Source organism: Crocuta crocuta, unplaced genomic scaffold (genome assembly GCF_008692635.1).
Source record: "Crocuta crocuta isolate KB4526 unplaced genomic scaffold, BGI_CrCroc_1.0 scaffold77, whole genome shotgun sequence".
NCBI lineage: Eukaryota > Metazoa > Chordata > Mammalia > Carnivora > Hyaenidae > Crocuta > Crocuta crocuta.
The window spans coordinates 4,975,514-4,992,079 of NW_027532172.1; the positions used below are offsets into that span (position 1 = coordinate 4,975,514).

A 16,566-nucleotide genomic window follows, 5' to 3' on the forward strand; every position below is an offset into this window, starting at 1 on the left:
AAACTAAAATGTAAAACAAAACTATAAAACTCCAAGAAGACAAAACAAGTGAAAACCTTGATTACCTTGTATGGTGATGCCTTTTTAGATCCCACACTAAAGACATGATCTCTAAAAGAAATAAATGATAAGCTGAACTTCACTAAAATGAAAAACCTGTGGTCTGCAACAGACAAGCTCAAGAGAATTAGAAGACAAACCACAGACTGGGAAAAATTATTTGCAAAAGACACATATGATAGGGGTGTCTGGGTGGCTTAGTTGGTTAACTGTCCAACTTTGGCTCAGGTCATGATCTCACAGTTTGTGGGTTTGAGCCCCGCATCAGGTTCTGTGCTGACAGCTCAGAGCCTGGAGTCTGCTTCAGATTCTGTGTCTCCCTCTCTCTATGCCTCTCCCCTGCTTGTGCTCTCTCTCTGTCTGTCTCAAAAAATAAACATTAAAAAATACATGTATGATAAAAGGCTGTTGCTCACAATATATAAAGAACTCTTAAAACTCAAAAATAGGGGTTGGGAGCTGGGGGAATTAAAAATAAAACAACTCAGCAACAATTTTTAAAAACCTGATTAAATTGGGCACCTGGCTGGCATGGTCAGTGGAGTGTGTGACTCTTGATCTCAGGGTTGGAGTTTAAGTCCCACCTTGGGAGTAGAGACCACTTAAAAATAAATCCTTTATAAGGAAGACATGGTGTATATACATACAATGGAGTATTACTTGGCAATCAAAAAGAATGAAATCTTGCCATTTGCAACAATGTGGATGGAAGTAGAGGATCTTATGTTACATGAAATTAGTCACTCAGAGAAAGACAAATATCATATGACTTCACTCATATGTGGAATTTAAGATACAAAACAGATGAACATAAGGGAAGGGAAACAAAAATAATATAAGAACAGGGAGGGGGACAAAACATAAGGGACTCAAATATAGAAGACAGAGGGTTGCTGGAGGGGTTCTGGGGAGGGCATGGGCCAAATGGGTGAAGGGTAGTAGAGAGGACACTTGCTGGGATGAACACTGGGTGTCACATGTAGGGGAGGAATCATTGGATTCTACTCCTGAAATCATTATTGCACTATATGCTAACCAAATGGGATGTAAATTTAAAAAATAATAATAATAAAAATAAATTAAATCATTAAAAATTTTTTTAAAAATCTGATTAAGAAATGGGCCAAGGGGCACCGGGGTGGCTCAGTCAGTTGGGCCTCTGACTTCGGCTCAGGTCATCATCTCAGGGTTTGTGGGTTCAAGCCCCATGTCTGGCTCTGTGCTGACAGCTCAGCGCCTGGAGCCTGCTTCAGATTCTTTTTCTCCCTGTCCACTCACGCTCTGTCTGTCTCTCGAAAATAAATTAAAAAAATGTTAAATTTTAAAAAATGGACCAAAAACCTTAAAAGACACCTCACTAAAGATGTACAGATGGCAAATAAGCACATGGTCTTTATCATGTGCCAGCAGAGAAATGTGAATTAAAACAATGAGATACCAGTACACACCTATTAGAATGGCCAAAAGCCAAAGCAGTGACAATGCCAAATATTGACAAGGATACGTAAAAACAGGAAATCTTTATATGTTGCTGATGAGAATGCAAAATGGTATAGTCACTTTGAAGACAGCTTGGCAGTTTCCTTCTCTCTCTCTCTCTCTCTCTCAATTTATGACAGTTTCTCACAAAACTAAACGTACTCTTCCCATATGATCCAGCAATAATACTCCTGGAGATTTACCCTAAGGAGTTGAAAACTTATGTCCACATAAAACCCTGCACAAAGTTGTTTATAGCAGCAGCAGGGGAGAAGGGCTGGAGGTTGAATCAGCCGATAGTCAATGACTTAAGTCAATCAGGCCTTTGTAATAAAGTCTCCATAAAAACCCAAGAGAACTGCTTTTTGGTACTTTTTTGGAGAGCTTCCAGGCTTGGGGAACAAGGACACTTCCACATACCACCAAGCTGGGCTCCAAGCTCTTTGGGAACAGAAACTCCTTTGGGCGGGACTTTGCCCAATGTATCTCATCTAGCTATTGATTCATGTCCCTTATCATAGCCTTTCATAAACTGGTAAATGTAAGTGTTTGCCTGAGTTCTGTGAGCCCTCTAGCAAACCAGACAAACCTAAGAAGGTCACTGGAACCTCCAACCTATAGTCAGTCACCTGAAGCACAGGTAACAGCGTGAGGCTTGTGACTGGCATCTGAAGTGAACGGTCGGGGGCAGCCTTGTAGGACTAAACCCTTACCCTGTTGGATCTGATGCTATTCTCGGGTAGATACTGTCAGAATTGAGTTGAAGTCTCAGACATCCTGCTGGTGTCTGAGAATTGCTTGATGTTCTACATGAGGCCCCCTACATCCCTGCATTAGAGTTGGGTCTGGGAACCCCAAAAGGCTACCCAATACAGTTTACAAGGTTGAAATAACCTTGATACCAAACACCTAACAAAGACAGTACAGGAAAGGAAAGTTACAAGCCAATCTAACTCAGGAACGTGTGTGTGAAATTTCTAAAAATATGTTAGAACATATAGCCTAGCAACAAATTGAAAGGTTAATACATCCAACCAAGTTATAGTTACTCCAAAATTGCAAAATTAGTTTGGCCTTTGAAAAATCAACCTAATTTTATGTATTAAGAGGATAAAAGATGAAAATTACATGATTTTCTCAATAGATACAGAAAAGCTTTTGATAAAATTTAACATCGTTTAAAGTAAAAACTCTTAGCAAACTATGAATAGAAGGAAATGTCTTTAATTTTATAAACGATGTCTGCAAAAAGCCTACAGAAAACATTATTTTTAATGGTGAAAGGTTGTAGGCTTTCCCTTTGAGATTGGCAATGACACAGATGTCTACTCTTACCACATCTATTCACAACATACTGAAAGGTCCTGGATAATGCAATAAGCCAAGAAAGAGAATTAAAATGTATAAGGATTATATGGGGCACCCAAGTGACTCATCTTGTTGAGCATCTGACTCTTGATTTTAGCTCAGGTCATGATCTCACAGTTCGTGGGATTGAGCCCTACATCAGGCTCTGTACTGATAGTCCCGAGCCTGCTTGGAATTCTCTCTCCCTCTCTCTATGACCCTCCCCTGCTCATCTCTCTCAAAATACATAAACATTTTTTTAAAAAAGAGGGTTACATTTTAAAAAATGAAAAAGGATTATTAAAGAAGAAACAAAATTATCATTATTTACAGATTATATAATTGTATACTTAGAAAATCCAAAACAATCTACATGTAAATTATTATAAGCATGCTTATCAAGGTTGCTGAATATCAAATCAATGTTAAAAATAATTGTTTCTGTGAAAATACAACAGAAAATAGAAAACTAAAATCTCTGAAGATATCACTTATAATACTATAAACAAATCAAATATCTGTTAAGAAATCTAACAAATACACTTCATTTAGAAAACTATAGAACATTATTTAGAGAAATTCTAGAAGATGCAAGTAAATGGAGAGATATATTATGTTCATTGATTGGACAACTCAATATTGTAAAGATAATTCTCTCCAGATTGACCTAAGATTCTACCCAGTTCCAATCAAAATCTCAAGGATTTTTTTATGCTTTTCTTTTAGTGGAACCCAACAAGCTGGTACTAAAGTGTATGTGGAAATAAAGAACTCAGAATTGCTAGGATACTTTTGGGAAACCAAGGAAGAGGGCTTGGTCTACTGGATATCAAGGTTTACTATGAATCTAGGAATACAGCGTGATAGTGGCGCAGAGGCAGACAAATAGACCAAAGGAACAGTGAAGATCTCAGAGACAGACCCATTCATACATATACCTTTGAATAATGCAATAGTGATAGAGCAATGGGAAAATGAGAAATCGTAGCCTTTTCAGTAAATGGTGTTGGGCCTACTGGATATTTCTCCAAATTAAACTGGATCCCTATCTAATGTCATTTATAAAAATCAATCCCAGAAGTGTACTAATGAATATTCAACAGCCTGCTGCTCCCCAAGGGGAACACTCCCTGATTTTTAATGTTTAGTGAGTTCTGTGGTGTAAATACTCCTAGTGTGGCTGATTCTTAGCAACCAATGTAAGGTCACTGAAGGAAAAGTAGGAGAAAAAAATGCGTGGTAACAGTATATAGATGGTATTTTCATATAGATTCAACTGACGTAAATAATGTCAAGAACAGAGAAAATGGTAAAAGGAGTAGGAAGTGATTAATTTGGGCTATTTTTAAAATTACTTTTGTCTTTATGTAATCTATTGTAAGTTTATACAGGTTAATTTTTTTTAATGTTTTTTATTTATTTCTGAGAGAGAGAGAGAGAGAGTGTGAGCAGAGGAAGGTCAGAGAGAGAGAGGGAGATATAGAATCTGAAACAGGCTCCAGGCTCTGAGCTGGCAGTCAGCACAGAGCCTGACGCAGGGCTCGAACCCACGAACTGTGAGATCATAACCTGAGCTGAAGTTGGACGCTTAAGTGACTGAGTGACCCAGGCACCCCTATACAGGTTAATTTTTAATGATTGCTGTTTTTAACAAATGGCTCACAGAATACATGAAAATTTAACAAACTTTCTTCTGAGCCAGTACAAGCCAGCTCTAGCTCACCCTGATTGTACATCTGAATACGAAAGGCAAAACATAGTTTTTACCAAAAAAATATGGAATTATTGTACAATTTTAAAAAGTTGTTTTTTAAGATTTAAGTTATCTCTACACTCAAGGTAGGGCTCAAACTCAAACCCTGAGATCCAAAGTCTCATCGTCTACCAACTGAGCCATACAGGCACCCCCAGGAAAGTGCTTTCATCATCTCAAGATAGGGAACTTTTTTTCTTTCTTTTTTGGGTTAGGTTCATTGAGATATGTGTAGAAAAGAGTTAACATAGCCGACCTGGGGAAGGGACTGCTTACAATGCTGGTCCATGGCTGGTGTCTGCGAACTCAGGTACCAGAAGGGTTCTTGCATTCCCTCTTTCCAGTGCTCACAGTGCCTAACTGTTTCTGCAAACAATGTGTTTTATTTACACTGAACACCTGCTTGCCTTCTGGGACCCCAGAATTTTGGTACCTGTTGAGCGGTGGCTGGGGGGGCTATATAACCAGCTCTCATTAACAACTCTGGGCACTGAATCTCATTGAGCTTCCCCAAAAGACCACATTTCAAATCTGTTTGCATAATTCATTGCTAGAGGAATTAAGTGTGTCCTGTGTTGACTCCAGGGGGAGAGAATTCTTGGAAGCTTGCTCCTTGTTCTCTCCGGACTTGCCTCTTCGTGCCTTTTCTCCTTGCTGATTTTGCTTTGTATTGCTCTCACTGTAATAAATCTTAGCTGTGAGTAGGACTATGTGCTGACTCTTATAAATCCTGCTGGTGAACTGTTATACTTGGGAATGATCTTGGGGATTCCTGACACAAGGTGCAGAATTTATCTTTTTAAAATATACAGTTTTATGGGCTTGTGTAGCTACCAGCACAAGGAAGTTATAGAACATTTTCTTATGCGTTTGTGCGACTTTCCTTATGCATCTGTGCAATTCTTTCTCAGCCGTTGGCAGCCACTGATGTATTTTCTGTCTCTATAGTGTTGCCTTTTCCAAAATGTAAAATAAACAAATCGTATAGTATGTAACCTTTTTTTTTTTTAAAGTAAACCCTACACCCAGTGTGGGGCTTGAACTCATAACCCCAAGATCAAGAGTTACATGCTCTACTGACTGAGCCATCCAGACACCTCAGTACAATGCCCCTTGGTTCTGGCTCCTTTAACTCAACCTATTATTTTTGAGATTCATCCATGTTCATGTGCATATAAGTGGTCCATTTCTTTCTGTTGCTAAATAGTTTTTCATTGTATGGCTGTACCACAGTTTATATGTTCACAGTTGCAAATTCGGGTTGTTCTCTGTTTGGGTGATTATGAATAAAACTGCTGTATACACACACATACATAGGTCTTTTTATGGACATATGTTTTACTTCTGTTGAGTATCTAGAATGCAATTAATGGTGTGTGTGTGTGTGTGTGTGTGTTGTGTGTTTACCTTTATAAGAAACAGCCAATTCGTTTTCCAGAGTGCTTTTCCAGAAGCAATGTTTGATGAGAGTTCCAGTGGCTCCGCATCCTCACCAGCAGTTGGTATTGTCTGTCTTTTTAATTTTAACAATTCTGCCAGCTGTCTAATGCTACTTTACTGTAGTTCTAATTTGCGTTTCCTTGAATGCTAATGATGTTGAGTATTGTCTCATATGCTTAGTTGCTACCAAATATCTTTTTTTTTTTTTTTTAAAAAAGTAATTTCTAGAGGTGCCTGGGTGGCTCAGTCAGTTGAGCATCTGACTTCAGCTCAGGTCATGATCTTGTGGTCTGTGGATTCAAGCCCCACGTCAAGCTCTGTGCTGACAGCTCAGAGCCTGGAGCCTGCTTCAGATTCTGTATCTCCTTGTCTCTCTCTCTCTCTCTCTACATCTCCCTGGCTCATACTGTCTCTCTCTCTCAGAAATAAATATTTTTTAAAAATTTTAAGTAATTTCTATACCCAATGTGGGGCTGAACTCACGACCTCAAGATCAAGAGTTGAGCACTCTTGGGGTGCCTGGGTGACTCAGTTGGTTAAGTGTCCAGCTTCAGCTCACGTCATGACCTCACGGTTTGTGAGACTCTGTGCTGACAGCTCAGAGCCTGGAGCCTGCTTCAGATTCTGTGTCTCCCTCTCTCTGTCCCTCCCCTGCTCGTGCTCTGTCTTTCGCTCTCAAAAATAAATTAAAACATTAAAAAATAAAATATTGGGTTGTCTTCATATATTGAATTGTAATAGTTCTTTATTCTGAATACAAGAACTTGATCAGATATGTGTTTCACAAATATTTTCTCCTCCCTCTGTCTTATCTATTCCTGTTCTCAACAGTGTTTTTCAAAGAAATTCTCAATTTTTTCAAAATAAAACATTTTATCAATACAACTATGAATTCAATTACTTTAATAAATATAGGGCTCTTACAATTAGCTATTTCTTCCTGATTGAGCTTTAATACTAGTTGTCTTTGAAGGAATTTGTCCCTTTCATTAAGACTAACAAAATTATTGGTATCAAATCATTCATAAAATTCTTCATTATTATTTCAATGTCTGTAGGACTTATAATGCTGCGTGACCCAGTCTCTCATTTTTTTTTTAGAGACAGAGAGCAGGGGAGAGGGCAGAGGAAGAGAGAGAGAGTCTTAAATAGGCTTCCTCTCAGAGTGGAGCCCAATACAGGGTTGTGGGATCATGACCTGAGATAGGATCAAGAGCCAGATGCTCAACCAACTGAGCCACACAATTATCCCCTGAAATCTTTTTAAATAAGAGCATTTAATGCTAAATCTCCCTTTAACTGCTTTAGCTTTGTTCTCCAAATTTTGGCCTGCTGTGTTTTCATTTTCATTCAATAAAAAAAACTTTATTTCTCTTGTGATTTAGTCTTTGAACTGTGGGTTGACATGTGTGGTTTAATTTCCAAATATTTGGAGGTGGGAGTTTCCAGATATCTTTCTTATTGATTACTAGTTTAATTCTATTTTAGTCAGGACACACTTTGTATGATTTCAATATATTTACATTTTGAGATTTATTTTATGGTCCAGACTATCATCTTAAAAGCTTTTACTTTTTTAAAATATTTTTAAATTTTTTAAGTAATCTCTATACCCAATATAGGACTCTAACTTACAATCCCAAGATCAATAATCATATGCTCTACTGACTGAGCCAGCCAGGTGCCCTAATGGCCCAGAATATCATCTATCTTGGCTAATGTTCTATGTGTTCAATTACACTTGAAAATATTGTGTATTCTGCTGTGTAGGGAGGAGTATTCTAGAAAGGCCAATTAGATCAAGTTGGTTGATAGCGTTATTCATGTGTTTTGTATCTTTAATGATTTTTTGGTTTCCATATACTGAGGAAGGAGTATCAAAAATTCCAACTATAGGGAACCCTGGGTGGCTCAGTCAGTTAAGCATCAGACACTTGATTTCGGCTCAGTTCATGATCTCATGGTCATGTGATTGAGCCCGGGATGTTGACAGCACGGATCCTGCTGAGGGTTCTCTGTCTCCCTCTCTCTCTGTCCCTTTCCCCACTGACAAGCTCTCTTTCCCAAAATTAGTAAATAAATATTTAAAAAGGAGAGAGAAAACTCCAACTATAAGTGTAGTTTAGCTATTTCTTCTTTGATTTCAATCAGGTTTTACTTTGTATACTTTGAAGCTGTCATTAGGTTTATACACTTTTAGAATTGTCCTGTTCTTTTTTTTCTTTATTTTTTTTTTATTATTTCTAGGAGAGAGAGAGAGACAGCGTGAGCAGGGGAGGGTCAGAGAGAGAGGGAGTCACAGACTGAAACAGGCTCCAGGCTCCGAGCTGGCAGCCAGCACAGAGCCCGACGCGGGGCTCGAACCCACGAACAGCGAGATCATGACCTAAGCGAAAGTCAGACACTTAACCGACTAAGCCACCCAGGCACCCCGTCCTATTCTTTTTTTAAAAAATTTTTATTTATTTATTTTTTTTACAAATAGTTTATTGTCAAATTAGTTTCCCCATAACAGTGCTCATCCCCACAAGTGTCCTCCTCCATGCCCATCCCCCCTTTTTTAAAATTTTTAAATGTTTATTCATTTTTAAGAGACAGAGACAGAGCATGAGTGGGGGAGGGGCAGGGAGAGAGGGAGACACAGAATCTGAAACAGGCTCCAGGCTCTGAGCTGTCAGCACAGAGCCCAACATGGAGCTCGAACCCATGAAATGTGAGATCATGACCTGAGCTGAAGTCGGACGCTTAACCAATTGAGCCACCCAGGTGCCCCTGTCCTGTCTTCCTGATAAACTATCTGTCTCATTATGTAATGCCCCTCTTTATGCCTGTAAAATTCCTTGATCTGAATTTTATTTTCCATGTTGTTAATATAGTTGAAGGGATTCTTTACTTCTGGTTTTGTGGTGATCTTTTTGCTGTTTATTTGTACCATTTTCGTGACTCCTTTTTTGTAGTTTCCGTGTTTCTGCTCAAATTCTCCATCTGTTTGTAAATGTTGTTCATCTCTCCCCCTGGTTCCTTTAACAGATTAGTCCCTGATAGTTCTGTTGCCTGGATCATCCTTGGGTCTGGTTGTTTTGACTCGTTTATCATTTGACTGTGGTTTTTCTTTTCTCTTTCACTTCTGGGTGTGGAATAAATGCTAGATGTTGTGTGTAAAAGAAGGGTAGAGCGTTAGGTAAATAGTCTTGACGTCCAAAGATGGGCATGTCTCTTTTCTGTTAGGTTGTTCAGTACAGGGATGGAGTCAGTCCAGTCAATGGTAGAGATGAGTTTGGGTTTTGCTGTTGCTAGAACTTCTTCTCCAAGGTAAAGCCGCCGCCGCCTTTTGATTCATGTGAGGCCTGAGACGCTACAGTGTTTTTCTCAGTGTTTCCGCATTCCACTGTCAGCAGGCCCGTGTGCCTGAATCTCAGAGGAGGGTCTCTTCATGCTTTCCCCCTTCCCTTAGATGTAAACCGTTGTTGCTTGTTAACCAGGGCAAGACCCATGATGGGGGCAGCTTTTGTCATTTTTCCTGTTTCAGCTTCATACTTAGGTAGACCTTGAGCACTTGAGTCTTAGGCTGGACCTTTCTTCCCGTTCTTGCCCTTCCCTTCCTTGCCAGCCAAACTCTGGAACTTGTATGTGAGGGGAGTGCAGGGTGGGAGCCAGTCTTTAGATTCCCCCCACCTTCGAAAGACTGCACGCCTTTGTACCAGTGCAGGGTCTGGGCCCCCCTCCCCCACTCCCCAGGGGCAGTGTGTTTGCATTTACCCCTAAATCATACCTTTGCTTGGAACTGAGGGCAGAAGGATTCTGGTCTTCGCTCACAGTTATTGGAAATGAGGCTTGTAGTGGGGAGAGGGGCTTCCGGCCTGGCCTGTAGAGACAGGTGGCTGTGTGCTTACCTTCAGAGACAGTTCGTTTTTTCTGGTTGTGGAAACAGGAAGGAAGGCTTTTGCCTTGATTGACAGAAGCGTCTGGAAAGTGGGTGTTGTCTTGTTCCTGCACACCACTAACTGGTTGCTCTCAGGGCTTGTGCTTCTCTACCCCGCCCCCCCCAGGTTTGTCTCGTGAGCACCCAACTGAGGCTTAGGGCAAAGAGCGTGTGAATGGCTGTAGACAGCCTTGTGTCTGGAGCCTCGAGAGGTTCTGAACTGTCAGGCGAGCTAAACTCTGCCATTATGAATTCATGACCACATGGCTGTCTCCCTTCCCATTCTTAGGGTGCTACCCCTTCCTCCCGGGTTCTGCCATGGACAAAATCCATGTGTTTTGTCTCTCTTTGAAGGGGCTTGTCACCCTCTGGAATTCAATTTATCTGGCTGCTCTTTGAAGAGCCCAGGAAGTTGTGACTGACGTTTCTCTTGCTGTCAGGGTGCGAGGGATGTCCTCCCGTGAACACCCTAGGTGGAAGCAAGTTTCCAGGAATGACTTTGGAACTGCAAAGGAAAATTGGTAAGTCTGACTACATAAAAATTAAGTTTAATATTAATTAAACATTAGGAGTATGAAATTGCAAGCCACAGAGTGGGAGAAGATATTTGTAATACATATTGACCAATAAAACAGCTTATAAATGGGATATAAGATAGTCTAAGAGAAAAATGGGCTAAAGTATTAAGCAGATACTTCACAAAAGCAGAAATGGGGGTGCCTGGGTGACTCAGTCGGTTAAGTGTTCAACGTCAACTCAGGTCATGATCACATTGTTCGTGATTTCGAGCCCCACATGAGGCTTTCTGCTGTCAGCAAACAGATCCTCTGGGCCTGTCCCCGTTCCTCTCTGCCCCTCTCATGCTCATTCTCTCACACACTCTCTCTCTCTCAAAAAAATAAATAAACAGTATAAAGAAAAAAATAATGGGGCACCTGGGTGGCTCAGTCGGTTAAGTGTCCTACTTTGGCTCAGGTCATGATTTCATGGTTCATGGGTTCGAGCCCTATATCAGGCTCTGTGCTGACAGCTCAGAGTCTGGAGCCTGCTTCAGATTCTGCGTCTCCCCCTCTCTCTCTGCCCCTCTCTGCTCATGCTTTGTCCCTCTCTCTCTCAATAAATAAATATTTAAAAAAATAAAAGAAAGCAGAAATATAGATGACTACTAAATGTATGGAGAGGGATGCAATCCATTGATAATTACAGAATGCAAATTAAAATCACACCATGACATGCTTAAAGAATGGCTAAAATTTAAAAAGGTGAGAATGCCAAGTGCTGAGGAGGGTGTGCACCAAAGGAAACTCTTACCCACTGCCGGTGGGGGCTGCTTATAGATACAGCCACTTTTCACATGTTCTCGTCAAGGTAAAGGTCGGTCCTAGCTGTTCTCCTCCTACACATATACCTCAGAATTGCATGCAGAGCACACCCTGAAGCCAACCCTTGTGATCGACACGTTCTTCTTTTGGCTTTGATGAACCTCTGGCCAGGGTACTGCTTGGTCTGGCTGGCCACCAGATCCCCCAGGGTAACTGTGTATTTCTTCGTCACTCTCGCTCTCACTCGTCACTTTGTATAATCTCACGGTTACATGCCCAGGAGACACCACTTCCATGTTTGCTTGAGTGGAGACCTTCCCTTCCCTGAAGCTTCTCATTTACCTGTGAGGAGCTCCAGGGCTGACGGAGGAGCCTTTGCTACCATTCTCAGTGATGGTGGTGCCCACACACCTCACTGCTTGCCTGACCAATAAAGATGCCTTTATGCCTCTTTCCCTTGGGCTTGGAGGGTGGGTTTGGACAGCCCCCTCTACTTCTCAGAATCCATTCATATACCTTACCTTGTATGAACATCATGACCTTGGGAAGTCAGCTCCATCGGGCAGGGCTTTTGATCCATTTTGTTCTTTGCTGTAATCCCCGATGTCTAGGTAGTCCTGTGAAGAGGTGAAGACTTTACAGATGAAGAACCTTAGGTTCCGAGAGGTCATCTGACTCCACCTAGGAGCCTTCTAGCTCTGAATCTGGTGTTAGTGCTGTTTTTTGTAGCACAAGCTAACCTTTCATTTCTATAAATTATATGAGAAAGGAAAAAGAACTGTGTCTGTGGTGTGATGTCACACAGAAGAAAGGACATAGAAATAGAAGCTTAAAGCCTGGGTTCTAATATTGTCACCGATGCTTTCCGGTCCTAAGATCCCAACTCTAGGCTCCAGTGAGGATGTGAGAAGATCATGGGTATGAAGTGTATTGTAAATAGTAAGGTGAGGGGTGCCTGGGGGGCTCAGTTGGTTAAGCATCTGACTTTGGCTCAGGTCATGATCTCATCGCTCATGAGTTCAAGCCCCCGTGTCAGACTTTTTGCTGACAGCTCAGAGCCTGGAGTCTGCTTTGGATTTCGTATCTCCTTCTTTTTCTGCTTCTGCCCTGCTCGCACTTTGCCTCTCTCTCTCTCTCTCAAAACTCAATAAACATTAAAAAAAAATTTTTTTTAAATAGTAAGGTGTGCTTGGGGGTTGAACTGTATCTCACCAAAAAGATATATTGAAGCCTTAACTCCCATTACCTGTGAGTATGATCTTATTTGGAAATAAGGTCTTTGCAGCTGTAATCAAGTTGAGAGGAGGTTATAATGGATTAGGGGGGACCTTAAATCCAATGACTGGTGTCCTTACAAGAAGGCCTAGTAAAGACACAGAGACACAGTCAAATGCAAAGGGAAGATGGCCATGTGAAGACAGAGGCAGAAACTGGAGTGATGTGATTACAAGCCAAAGAATGCTGGGATTTATTGGCCAATCACCAGAAGCTAGGAAGGGATGAGGAAGGATTCTTCTCTGCAGCAGTCAGAGGGAGCACGGCCCCACTAACACGTTGATTTTAGAACTCTGGGCTTCACTGAGAGAGGATACATTTCTATTGTGATAGCTGTTCCGTTTGTCCTCATTTGTTATGGCAGCCCCAGGAGGCAGACACAGGTGCGATGTATGTGGGGAGGATGCTCCCGGTAGAGACAGATGGCCCAGCGCTGCGTGCGCACTCCTCCCAAGTGAAGTGATCCCTCAGTGCTGACAGGCACCCAGACAAATGAACGTTCTTCCCTGATGTCTAAGTTTCCCACATTTTCGGTTTGTCCTTTCTTTAGACAGGAGGACACAAAACAGGCTATGGAATGGGGCTGAAGAAACAGGAGGGATCTAGGGAACATCACATGACAGCCCGAGGGTGCCCAACTGGGATGTCTCAAGCACTAGATAATCACAGAGGGCCGCATGAGGGAGCCGACAGCAGGGCTGAGGTCCCCAGAGAGGATGCTGGCTGGCCTCCTGGAGCACAATCATTCAGAGGCACAAACACCCTGGCAGGAAAGAGGTCCAGCACAGATAGACATCAGTATATCCTATTGCAACATGGCAGCCTCTTCATAGGGTCAAAGACTCTTGGCGACATCTGGTAACTCTATTCATTAGGCCTGCTTTGTCTCCTGCTCCCTTTCCGATCTGGGTTTTCCTAACCCTCCTGTGTATGCTGTGAAGTGGGACAGAGCCAAGGGCAGGGATCTGCATCCCGTAATACTCTTGTGGAAAAAAACAAAACAGGATACTAACAAACCCTCATGTCTGGATGTGATTTAGAACTTACAAAGTACTTTCTCATACAATCCCTCTTGATTGGGCCTCCTCGTGAAAGGAGCTAGAGTTGCCTAGCTGTGAAAGACAGGTCTGTCCCCTAATTCAGAGAGTACAGGAAATCCCAAGTAAAACCATGCCAAACCCCCTTAAGTGGATAAGCATCAGGTTAGGAACCATAATACACACAGGCCATAACCCAACATCCTAATTTGCAGCCCTATCCAATAGCAAAGAGCAGACTGAGCTCATGGCACCAGCTGAATGCCATCTGGGCAAGAGTCCCAAGATGAAAACAGAGGACTTCTGTTGTTAGTAAATGGGAGACTAGGTAAATTTGGACCAATCCTGCCACTAAGGACAGCAAAAGCTGTACAAACATCTGAAAAGCATCAAAGAGCTAACAAGATACTAAAGAATTACAAGGCTGATGTCCCCAGAGAGGACAGGAAATCAGATGGGTGAGCCCAGCATTCAGGGCCACTTCTTCCCTGGAGGCACTTACCCATTTGGAAGAGGCGGTGGGGACAGCAATGCTTTTGAACATTTGGAGGCATGGGGGCGATCTGGAGCACAGGGCGCACCAGAGGTGGAAAGATGCTGGTAAACCACTGCCTGTTTGGGGCTGTGGTCCCAGACGATTGTGTCCTAGAGGTAAAGATGAACCCAAACCAAACCAGCCCTAGCACAGTCTGATAGGACTGGTTTCAATGGCCTGGGACATCTCCAACCTTAATCTGGAAAAATATGATTCTAGAATTCTAGGGCCCCTGGGCACCTGACAGAAGCAACGAAGCAAGCAAACAAACAAACAAAAAAAACCTTTCTAAAGGAAGAAATCATCCTAGGCCTTAAAATATTTCAATAGACTATTTCCAAATACAATGTTCAGCACAAAATAAAAAATAACGAGGCACTTGGGAAGACATATCAGGAGAAGTAGCAGAAATTAGGCAACAGAAACACACACACTGGGATTCCAGTTATTGGAATTATCACAGATTGAACACAGGCAAAGTTCTAGAAAACTCCCCAGTAGTAATTCTAGCTATTTGAACTCCTAATTGTTCCTAAAATCCACCCTCGTTTGTTGCCTGCACTGCTATAATCTCCATTCTGTCTGCCGTCACCACTCTCTCCAGAGCTGTCTTCTTTTAAAAAACATTTTTTTTTGGTCATGTTTTATTTATTTTTGAGAGAGAGAGAGACAGCATGAGCAGGGGAGGGTCAGAGAGAGAGGGAGACACAGGATCCGAAGACAGGCTCCAGGCTCTGAGCTGTCAGCACAGAGCCCGACACAGGTCTCAAACCCACAAACTGTGAGATCATGACCTGAGCTGAAGCCAGAAGCTCAACCGACTGAGCCACTCAGGCACCCCCAGAGCTGTCTTCTTAGAAAACAAATCTGATGAGGTATGAAGGAAACAATCAATAAAACTAAAAGGCAACTGATGGAATGGGAGAAGATTTTGCAAATGACATATTAGATAAAGGGTTAGTATCCAAAAATCTATAAATAACTTATCAAACTCAACACCCAAAAAACAAATAATCCAGTGAAGAAATGGTCAGAAGGTATGAATAGAGGCCTTTCCAAAGAAGACATCCAGATGGCCAACCAACACATGAAAAGATGCTCAACATTATTCATCATCAGAGAAATACTCATCAAAACCACAATGAGATACTACTTCACACCTGTCAGAATGGCTAAAAATAACAACTCAGCAAACAGATGCTGGCGAAGATGCAGAGAAAGGGGAACACTTTTGCACTATTGGTGGGGATGCAAACTGGTGAAGCCACCTTGGAAAACAGTATGGAGGTTCCTCAAAAAATTAAAAATAGAACTTCCCTATGGCCCAGCAAATGCACTACTATTTATCCTTTGGATAAATACCTAGTATTATCCTTCGGATAAATACCAAAATGCTGAGTCCCAAAGGAGCACATGCACCCCAATGTTTATAGCAGCACTATCAACAATAGCCAAATTATGGAAAGAGCCCAAATGTCCAACTGATGAATGGATAAAGATGGGATACACAGAGAGAGAGAGGAATATTACTCAGTGATCAAAAATAATGAAATCTTGCCATTTGCAAGATGGAACTGGAGGGTATTATGCTAAGCAAAATGAATCAGTCGGAGAAAGATAATTATATGATTTCACTCATATGTAGAATTTAAGAAACAAAACAGATGAACATAGGGGAAGGAAAGGAAAAATAAGATAAAAACAGACCATAAGAGAGTCTTAAATACAGAGAACAAACTAAGGGTTGATGGAGGGAAGGTGGGGGGATGGGCTAGAAGAGTGATGGGCATTTAGGAGGGCACTTGGTGGGATGAGCACTGGGTGTTGTATTTAAGCAACGAATCACTAAATTCTACACCTGCAACCAAAAAGAAGAAAAAAGAAAAATAAATAAAAAAGAAAAACAAATCTGACCCTGCCTCAGCATGTTCAATGGCATTCAAGGCCCTTCACAATCTGTCCTAAATTGTCCTTTCCAGCCTTATCCCCTAGGACACTCCCTCTCACAATCCTTGGTCACATGGAAAGACTTTCCGATGAATATCCTCCTGCTGCCTTGAATGTCCTCTTCTCCCAAATGATTCTGAAAAACACCTCCTCATCCTTCAAAGTCCAACTTAGAGCTCTCTCCTTGAAGCCCTTCTAAACTAGTAACTCCAACTCTTACAGCTTTGAATATACCTCTATTATAACATTGACACAATGCATTATAATTTTTTGTTTATAATTCTGTTTCTTAAATATATTGTTAATTTCCTGAGATTAAGATCTGTCTTATTCATCTAGAGTTCCTGGCATCTAGCATAATGCCTGGTTAAGGGCTCAATAAATATTTATGAAAGAAGGAATGGTATTCTTTTTTTTTTTTTTTTTTTTTTTTTTTTTTTTGAAAAACC

The 16,566-nt window shown here is 41.4% G+C and overlaps 1 protein-coding gene across 3 annotated transcripts in view; it reads right to left on the bottom strand.

Annotated features, from left to right (window-relative positions):
* CSPG5 (chondroitin sulfate proteoglycan 5) overlaps window positions 1-16,566 on the bottom strand; it is a 51,348-nt gene that overhangs the window by 20,488 nt on the left and 14,294 nt on the right. The window contains exons 4-5 of one of the 3 annotated variants that reach the window (XR_013338335.1): window positions 11,845-11,940; window positions 9,852-9,944 (exon numbers count right to left, since the gene is read on the bottom strand). Coding sequence is in view for 2 of the 3 variants with exons in the window: in XM_077777334.1 (XP_077633460.1) it covers window positions 11,857-11,940 (84 nt within the window). In the remaining variant the exon portion in view is untranslated. Of the gene's footprint in view, window positions 1-9,836; window positions 9,945-11,844; window positions 11,941-16,566 lie in introns of those variants that run through there. The other 2 variants (XM_077777335.1, XM_077777334.1) reach the window with 2 other exon arrangements.